General features: G+C 67.8%; 4 protein-coding genes across 4 annotated transcripts; 2 read left to right on the forward strand and 2 right to left on the reverse strand.

The window, feature by feature from the left end:
• Positions 1-12: 12 nt before the first annotated feature.
• Positions 13-627, reverse strand: EMIHUDRAFT_121634 (hypothetical protein; the record flags this gene model as incomplete). The annotated part of the gene is made up of 1 exon (XM_005756696.1): positions 13-627. A coding segment is annotated over one exon (615 nt), but the record flags the coding sequence as incomplete, so codon positions are not given.
• Positions 628-920: 293 nt separating this feature from the next.
• On the forward strand, positions 921-2,351 carry EMIHUDRAFT_431431 (hypothetical protein; the record flags this gene model as incomplete). The annotated part of the gene is made up of 4 exons (XM_005756697.1): positions 921-1,508; positions 1,630-1,695; positions 1,773-1,861; positions 1,948-2,351. The coding sequence occupies 4 exons, from the start codon at positions 921-923 to the stop codon at positions 2,084-2,086; spliced, it is 882 nt and encodes a 293-aa protein (XP_005756754.1). The 3' UTR covers positions 2,087-2,351.
• A 797-nt stretch (positions 2,352-3,148) lies between these two features.
• Positions 3,149-4,181, reverse strand: EMIHUDRAFT_44883 (hypothetical protein; the record flags this gene model as incomplete). Its single annotated transcript, XM_005756698.1, has 2 exons — positions 3,149-3,377; positions 3,703-4,181. Coding segments are annotated over 2 exons (708 nt in total), but the record flags the coding sequence as incomplete, so codon positions are not given.
• A 2,026-nt stretch (positions 4,182-6,207) lies between these two features.
• EMIHUDRAFT_250583 (hypothetical protein) lies at positions 6,208-7,795 on the forward strand (the record flags this gene model as incomplete). The annotated part of the gene is made up of 3 exons (XM_005756699.1): positions 6,208-6,855; positions 6,936-7,301; positions 7,400-7,795. The coding sequence occupies 3 exons, from the start codon at positions 6,208-6,210 to the stop codon at positions 7,793-7,795; spliced, it is 1,410 nt and encodes a 469-aa protein (XP_005756756.1).
• Positions 7,796-8,905: the final 1,110 nt, after the last annotated feature.

The raw sequence follows: 8,905 nt of genomic DNA on the forward strand, positions 1-8,905 counted from the left end.
CGACTGGGACACCTCGCGGACGAGGCCGCCGACGTCGACGTTGCCCAGCCGGTAGCAGAAGACGGAGCAGCCCCGACGGTCGAACCCGTGCGCGCCCCACGCCATGTGCTCGTCGTACAGGTTCTTGAGCGCCTCGGGCTGCGCCTCCCACGCAAAGGCCTTTGTCCACATCTCGCCGCAAAAGTCGATGCACGCGACCACGCGCGCCGTGGCCTTCTTGACGTCTCCCCGATCGGCGCGCAGGTACGTCACCAGCCGGTACCGCATCAGGAAGGACTTCCGCCAGTCGGGCGGCAGCGCCTCCAGCTGCAGCGCAGACAGCACCGACGCGCGGAGTGCGTCGAGCTTGGAGCTCTCGGCCTCCGAGAGCTCCTCCTCGAGCGGGAGCTCGACGCAGCTAGCGCAGCGCGCCTGCGCCCGCGCCACCGCGCCCGGACGCCGGTAGCTGCCGCTGCGGTACAGCTGGCTATACTTGTGCTGTGCGCGGACGTCGACGACGTCACAGCTCGAGCCGGCGGCCTCCTCCGGGACCGCCTCCACCTTGATGGAGGGCTCGGTGCCGGTGCGGCGAGCTGACAGGAGTTCACTCGAACCCGCGCGATACCGCCGCGAGGAGCGCGCGCTCATAGACAAAGCAGAGACAAAGCAGAGCACGCGTCGGCGTCCTTGTACGAGTGGTCCGTCCGGCACACCAGCAAGAAACTTCTCTTTTCCCACCCAATAGGAATTCTGTGTACTTTTAGCCACTGGGAGAGAAGGGGAGAGCGGGGTTGTGTGATGTGCGCGCAACAGTCCACCCTTGTTTGTCGTGCCATGTATTGTCGGAGAGATGTAGTAGAGAAGCAGTGAAAACGCGTGTAAAATTCTTCGCGGGGCTGCTTGTCTTCGCACGTAAATCTTACCTAGGTACTCTTCGGCCGATGAAGGTCGAGCAGACCTCCCGCAACGGCCTGCCGGCGGTGCTCCTCACTCACGCATCGGGCTCATCCGCGCTCATCTACATCTACGCCGCCCACCTCGCCTCTTGGGTCTGCGGCGGCGCCGAGCGCCTCTTTGTCTCCTCCACCGCCGAGTACGGCGGCGGCAAGGCCATCCGCGGCGGCGTGCCCGTCTGCTGGCCGCAGTTCGCCGGGCGCGGTGCTCTTCCGAAGCACGGCTTCGTGCGCACCTCGGATAAGTGGCGAGTGCTGCGCACCTCCACGGAGCCATACCCGTGCGTCGTGCTCGAGTTGGTGGACGACGACGAGACGCGGCGCCTCTTCCCGCAGCCCTTCAAGCTGCAGTACTCGGTCACGCTCGACGGCCCCTCCTCCATCTCGATGGCGCTCTCCGTCCTCAACACTGGCACCGAACCCCTCTCCTTCACCGCCGCGCTGCACACCTACTTTCGCGTCGCCGACGTGCGCGGCGTCTCTCTGCACGGGCTTGGCGGACTCCGGTACGAGGACAACACGCGCGCAAACGCAGTGGAGACGCAGCCCGAGGGACCGCTCTCCATCGCCGGCGAGGTGCCGCCGTACGCCGCCGCCGCTGCCACCACCACCGCCGCCACCGCCGCAGCCGCGGCCGCCGCCGCCGCCATCGCCGCCACAACCGCCGCCGCCACCGCCGCCGCCGCCGTCCCCGCAGGTGGACCGCGTCTACCTGGACGCCCCCGCCGAGGCGCACATCGTCGACGGGGCGAGCGCCATCAAGGCGCTCCAGCTCGGCCTCCCGGACGCCGCACCGGCTGTGGGCGGGCATCGGCTGACGAGTGCCTCGCCCAGTGCCAGGTGCTCAAGCTCGGGTTCCCGGACGCCGTACTGTGGAACATCGGCGAGCGGGCGGCGGGCGGCATCAAGGACCTCGCCCCCGGGGAGTGGCGCGCCACCCTGCCGCCCGCACGGCGAGGCGCGAGCGCGAGGCTCGCCGCGGGAGGCTCGACCCTGCGGCACTTGCCGAGTGTAGGCAGCACTATCTCTGCTACGAGGCTGGCGCCGTCGCGAAGCCCGCCACGGTGCCCGCGTCTGCGTCGTGGACAGGAGGGCAGACCTTCAGCTGCGTCGACGCGTGCGATGCGCTGGGCAAGCTCTCCTTGGGCAAGTGAGGCGCGGCCCTTGCGCCCGAGAGGCGCGTACCACTCCGAGGCGCCTGCCGCCGGGCCGCTCCCCTCGTTGAAACTTGAATCCGTTTTGGGCCTTTGCTGCATACTACGTTCTGCGTCACACCGCCGCAGTAATTCAGTGCGTTGCGGCGATGCCGTGTGGGATTGGGAGAATCGGCCGCGGCACTGCTGCGCTGCGGGTTGCGCGTCGGGCTGCGGGCCGTCCGGGCAGCGCGAACGAAATAAATAAATAATTAATAAATAAAAACGGACACCTCTCTACTGTGAGATGGGTAAAAAGGAACAGGTCCCCGCCCGTGCGATCTTTGTGCCGGGTTCTTTGTAAGCGAACGCTCAACGCGCACCTCGGCTCATTTTGCATTATTTTTATTTTATCGAAAAAGAGTAGTTGACGCCGACATGGCCGATTCTCAAAACAGAACAAAAGCATGCCGAGCGCACACGCCCTCACGCCGTCATCATGACGATAGACCCTTTTTGGCCTTCTTGGCCGCCTTCTTCATCTTCTTCTCCTTGCGCGCCCTCCGCTGCTCCCTCTCCTCCTTCTTGGAGATGCCCCCGCCGCTGCCCGCGCCGCCGCCCCGCGCCCCCTTGGCCACGCCCTTCGGCCTGTGGCCCTTCTTCGCCGGGCACGCCTCGCCGAGAGCGCCGCCAGCCCCCTCGCCGTGCCCGCCTGCGCCCTCCGGCAGCGGCCACTGCAGCAGCGGGTACAACCGCCGCTCTAGCTCCGCGACGGTGGGCGCCTCCACTCTCTTCATGATGTGCAGCACGGCCGAGCGAGAGCGCGAGTTGGCTTGCAGCTCCGCTGCCGACGGCCGCACCGTCGCCTCCATCACGAGCGCCGCGCCCGGCTGCAGCGGCGGCGCGCGCCCGGCGGTTACCTGCGCCTGGTACCAGCGCGCCTGCGGCATCTCATCGCGCACGGCCTCGTGCCTGCCGGGGAGGGGAGGGGGTTGGCTCTCGGCCGCCGCGTGGTGTGCGGGCTGCGCAGCCTCTGGGCCTCCGGAAGAAGTCGACCACCAGCGCGCACTCCGAGTGCTTCTAGGTGATGACTCCGATCCGGCCGCCGGGCGAGAGGAGGGAGCGTGCAGCCTCGAGGCCGCGGGAGCACTCTCCGAACTCGTCGTTGAGGTGCACGCGCAGCGCCTGGCGGGGAGCAGCGGCAAAGTGTGGCTGCCGGGGCGGGGGAGGCGCCGCGAGGACGCATCGGGAGCGTCTCGGGAGCGTCTCGGGAGCGTCTCGGAAGGATCTCGCAAGGGTCTCGGAGACAGCTCTCTCTCCGGAGGTGCCTGGAAGGTGAGCTTGGCCGGGTGCATCGCCTATAAGATAAGATAAGATCAGGATCAGATCAGATCAGATCAGATCATAGAGGTGAGCTTGGCCGGGTGCATCGCCTGGTACTCGCAGCCCTTGGCGCGCGCGACGAGGGCGGCGAACTCCTTGGTGCGGCTGGGCAGCGCGCCGTCCTGCCGCGCCTGCGAGCAGGCGAGGGACCGCCTCAGAGCGGCCCGTGTGGGTGTGGGTCTGGCGGCTCGGCGGCGCAGGCTCGCGCCAGAACGATGGCGTCGGCCACGCGCTGCGCGGCGGCGCCGTCGGACGTCTCGCCGAAGCTGCGGAGGACACGCGTGATCTCTGCGCGCGGCGCGGTGGAGAGGAACTCGTGGGCCGTCTGTCCGCGCGACTGGTCGAAGCGCAGGTCGAGAGGCCCGTCCGCCTCCGGCCGGAAGCCTCGGTGCGCCTCGTCGAACTGCGGCGACGAGATGCCGAGGTCAAAGAGGATCGCTGCCACGCCGCCGCCGCCGCCGGAAGGCGTCTCGGCGAGGTGAGGCAGCGTCGCCGCCATCCGAGAGAAGGGGGCGTGGTGAATGGTGAAGCGGCGCTCCTCTGCCGCGAGCGCCTTGCCGTCCGTCACCGCCTCCGCATCCATGTCGAAGGCGTGGCAGACGCCGCGGGCCGAGAGCGCGGCGATCATGCCGCGCGTGTGGCCGCCGCGGCCGTACGTCGCGTCCACCACCACCCCGTCGGGGCTCGGCTGGACGAGCCGGGCGACGATCTCGGGCAGCATCGCCGGCGTGTGCGTCCCTGCTGCCTGCAGGCTCGGCCGGAAGCCCGTGTGGGCGGCCTTGCCCTTGGAGATCTGCAGGTGGCGGCCGCCAAAGGCGCAGCCGTTCCACGTGAGCGCCTCGTCCAGCGCCTCCCGCTTCTCAAACGTGATCCAGCCGCACCCCTTGCACGCGCCCTTGCCGTCCTTGAGGAGCCGCGGCGCACCGACAATGGTGCCCGCCTCGCCAAAGAAGGCTGAGAGCTGCGGCTCAGTGGTGCTGTGCGGCAGGTACTTGATGAAGATCTCGAAGCCCTCGAACGCGCCAGACGCGGAGTGCGCGAGGCCGTCGCCCATCAAGACTGGCGGAGCTTGTGTGTAGGTTGTGGGTGTGCTCGACCGCGTGGGAGTCGTTTGTTGGAAAAAGAAAAAGTGGCGCCCAACACGAAGATTGCTGGCGCTTAGGCGGAAGACTCCTTTGAACGTGTGGGCGGCAGCTGTCTGTTTACAGGCGCTGGCCGCCCGCGCGCGCGCCGGACCGGCTCCGGCACGTCCGGCGCTGGGCGGCGCGCGTCCACACTGCGCGTCGCGCAAAAGGCGAGCGCTCGCCGCCGCTACGGCGGCGGCGGCGGCCGACGGCCGACGGCCGACGGCCGACGGCCGACGGCCGACGGCAGACGGCCGACGGCCGACGGCAGACGGCATACGGCCTAGGGCTCGGCTGGGCGCGCACGCGCACGCGCGCGCGTCGCGCGCCACGCGTCGCTCCGCGAGGGCGCGCGCCAACCGCGATTCGAACCGGGGCCAAAAGGCGCCTGGAGCGACCGCGGTCCGGTCGCGCCACCGCGGCTGCGGGGCTGATAGAGCAGGCCGGCTGCGGCTCCTGATGTACCTCCGCTTTTGGGTGGCGGTCCGCGCGCTGCCGACGGCGCTCGCCGGCGCTACGGCGCTCGCGGCGCGCTCGTGGCGTTCAGGGCGGCTCGCACACGCACACGCACACACACACACACACACACACACACACACACACACACACACACACACACACACACACATGCACACACACACACACATGCACAGACACACAGCCCCTTCCCCTCCCCCCTCAAGGGCGAGGACACGCACAGGCCGCACCTCTAGTGAGGCCCGCATAGTATGTGGGAGACTCGTGCCGCCGCCCCTGCCACCCCTGTGTCAGTGTGCCTGTGGTAGGAGAGACTGCCAGCGACAAGCTGGAGGCAGGTCGCTAGACTGAGATGAGACCGCCAGTGGATGTGGGAGTCCACCGCGCACCGCGCTGCGAGCCTGTCGTGTCCCTTGTCAGGAGCAGGAGAGCCCCACCTGTCCCCCTGATCGTCCTTCCAAAATCCTGCTCGTGCAGGTGGGGACCCTGTCCTCGTCCCATCCCTCGTTTGGCGTGTCTGTTTTCTTTCTTTCTTTCTTTGCAGCGGGGCCAGGATACGCCGCGAGGAGGACGGAGTTGCGCCGAAAGGCGAAAGAAACCGCGAGAACAAGGGACCGGCAGGCGGCGGCGTCACAGGACGAGGCAGAAGAGAACGACGCGACAGAGGAGGAAATGACAAGGGAGAGAACGACAAACAACAAACACAAAACTGCTAAAAATCTCTCTCTCAGGAGAACGACGAGAGTGGGACGACCGCGAGGTGGCATGAAGGTTGCAGCGAGAAGCGGCGAGAGACTGCGAAGAGAGATAGGAAGAGGCAGACTCCCCAGGGTGGGCGACGGCTAGCGCATCACACTCCTCTCCTTAAAATCCCTGTGTGGTGGCGGCGTGCCGTCCTCCCCATCCCTCCACTAGCGCTATTGTTTAAAGAAAGAAAGAAAGAAAACAGACAACCCAAGGGCGCTATTGTTTATAAATAAATAAATAAATACAAAGGACATCCCAAGCTAGGGCTGGGTCGAGGACAGACACGTCCCCACCTTTGCAGGATTTTGCAAAAGCGAGGGGGGAGGGCGCATCGCCGCGCGGAGAGGGCTGGGCACTATTGTTTCTTTCTTGTTGTCTGGTTGAACTATTTCTTTCTTTTACGAAGATTGCATGCGCATCGGCTCCGCCTCGCACCAAGCAGCGCGCTTTGGCTCTCCGATCCGCGCTGCAGCCTCGCACCAGGCCGCGGCGGTCGTCGGCGCAGGTCCAGCGGGCCTGCTCACCGCCATCATGCTCGCGCAGCGCGGCTGGACGGACGTCTCCGTGTTTGATGCGCGTGCGGCGCCGCCGCTGCCCGAGGATCAGCTTTGGGGCGACGGCGAGCGCAGCTATCAGCTGGGGCTCAACGGGCGAGGGCAGGCAGCGCTGCGCGAGTTTGGAGCGATGGAGCGTGTCTCGCGCTTCTCCGCCACTGTCAACGGGCGGCTCAGTTTCAATGCAGAGGGGAAGCCAGTGGAGAGCCGCCTGAAGCCGCCAGGGACGCCGGGCGCCGAGAAGACGTACGTGACGCGCGTGCTGCAGCGCGACCGGCTGCAGGCGTGCCTCCTGGCTGAGGTGAGGGAGAGGTACCCGCAGGTCGACGTCCAGTTTGGGGTCGGCTGCTCGGGCGTCGACCTGAGTGGCGAGCGGCCGCTTCTCGAGCTGTGCTCGCCGCCGGCGGCCGACGGCGTGGAGGACGAGGCGGAGGAAGAGTGCGATCCGGACGGGCGGACGGAGGCGTTCGATCTCGTCGTCGGCGCCGACGGCGTGCGCTCTGCTGTGCGCGAGTCGCTGTCGGCGGACGAGAGCACGAGCACGCGGACCGTGCGGTACGCCGACAAGAACGAGCGGCGTACAAGACGCTTCCGTGCACCTTCGGCGGTGCCGGGCACGGCCGCGACCTCAACTGGGGCTGCCGCAACGGGACTCTCGACCTGGGGATGGACGCGCTGCCGACCAAGGAGGGCGAGATGGTGGCCGTGCTGCTCGTCAAGCCGAGCTCGCCCGCCTACGGGGCGATGGAGGGCCTGAGCAGCGGCGCGGAGGCGAGGGCCTTCCTCTCCTCCGCCCTGCCGCCCCTCGAGCCCTATCTGCGGGACGACGACCTCGACCGCTTCGTCCAGCGGCCTGTCGCGAGGCTGCCCAAGTTCATGCTCGTCGAGGGGCAGATCCACGCGTCGCTGCCCAAGGGCGGCGTCGTGCTGCTCGGCGACGCAATCAAGGCGGTCAAGCCCTACTTCGGGCAGGCGAGACGCCCTCCGCCCTCCTCCCTCCTCCCTCCGCCCGCCCTCTCCCCTCCTCTCACGAGCTCGAGCCCCTGTAGGGCGCGAACTCGGCGCTCGAAGACGTGAGCGTGCTTGCAAAGTGCCTCGGCGAGTGCGGCGATGACCCGGCGGCGGCGGCGGCCAGCTTTGACGAGGCGAGGGCCGAGCAGGCGCGAGCGCTCGTGCGCACCTCGCGCAGCTTCGACGGGAGAGGGCCGCTCGGCACCGCTCGCTTCCTCGTGCCCCTCCTCCTCGACATCCAGCTCAACAAGCTCCTGCCGCGCGTCTTCTCGCCACCGATGCTGCGAGGCCTGCAAGACGAGCGAAACACTTTCGTCGGCCTCCGGCGGACAAAACGGCGCGAGCGCGCGGTCCTCCTCGGCCTGCTCGCAGGCATGGCGGCGGCAGCACGCGCCGTGGGCGGGTTTGTGCTGCGCCGTTCTGCGGGAGTCTGATAAATAAATAAATAAAAACGGACACCTCTCTACTGTGAGATGGGTAAAAAGGCCGAACAGGTCCCCGCCCTTGTGCGGGAGTCTGATGTCGGCATGCGGGCGCTCTATTACAGGATTACTTGTTCGTGCATCCACTTAAGTCTTTACCTGAGCGAGCGACACGTGTTAGGTCAGGGGGTGCACTGCCTCGTCGTGCGGCGGCGGCTGTGTGCACAGAGTGGCACAGTGCCCCTGGCCCCTGCCCGCTGTGCCCACTAACTAAAAACTAATATTGAAAATTGTATATCGATTTCTCTCTAAAGCCGTAACACTGTCGCGCAGTGTGCACGGCGCTTTTGGAAGAAAAGTTTACATAGACACACCGCGATCATCGCGTCCAAACGCGATCGCATACCGCCAGCCTCTCTGCGCTCTGATGTCTGAGCCCTGCTGAGCGCCTCAGTGGCCCTGCTGTACAGTATGTTCCTCGTGCACGACACGATTCCCGTCGCGCCTCACAGCGCGCACAAGCGCGGTGGGGTCTACCGGCACCTGAGGGCCGCGGGCGCCGGCGCCGGCTGCTCCACAGCGGGGCCGTGCACCCGCACGGGGAATACGTCCTGGCACTCGCTGCACTGCGCCGAGACGAGCCCTTCGGGCAAGAAGGCGTGGAGGGACTGGCGGCAAGTCGGGCAAGTCACGGTGTGCTCGCGCAGCTGGCCCGGCCCGCTCCCCTCGAGGCTGACCACGTGGCACTCAAAGCGGCCGCGAGACGGCGCCGCCGCCGCCCTCCCCGCGCCCGGGGCGGCCCCGGAGGCGGGTGCGCCCGTCAGCTCCCTCCGCATGATCTGCGGCGCAGACAGCCCCCGCCGGGCGGGGTGCGTGACGGGCGGCGCGATCCCCGGCTTGCTCGCCAGGGTCGAGGCTGCGGCGGAGTCGCCGGCCACCCCGGCCCGCGCGAAGGCGTCGCGCAGCTCGGCATTCAGCAGCTCCTCGTCCGCCTCCTCGTCCGCCTCCTCGTCCGCCTCGCCGCCTGCGCTGCCTCTGCTCGCGCGCGGCTCTCCGCTCGCCCCGTCCGCCGCCGCCACCGCCGCCGCCGCCGCCGCCTCGGCAGCCGCCGCCTCCCCCCCC

This window comes from Emiliania huxleyi (genome assembly GCF_000372725.1).
Source record: "Emiliania huxleyi CCMP1516 unplaced genomic scaffold EMIHUscaffold_951, whole genome shotgun sequence".
In the NCBI taxonomy this organism is placed as follows: domain Eukaryota; phylum Haptophyta; order Isochrysidales; family Noelaerhabdaceae; genus Emiliania; species Emiliania huxleyi.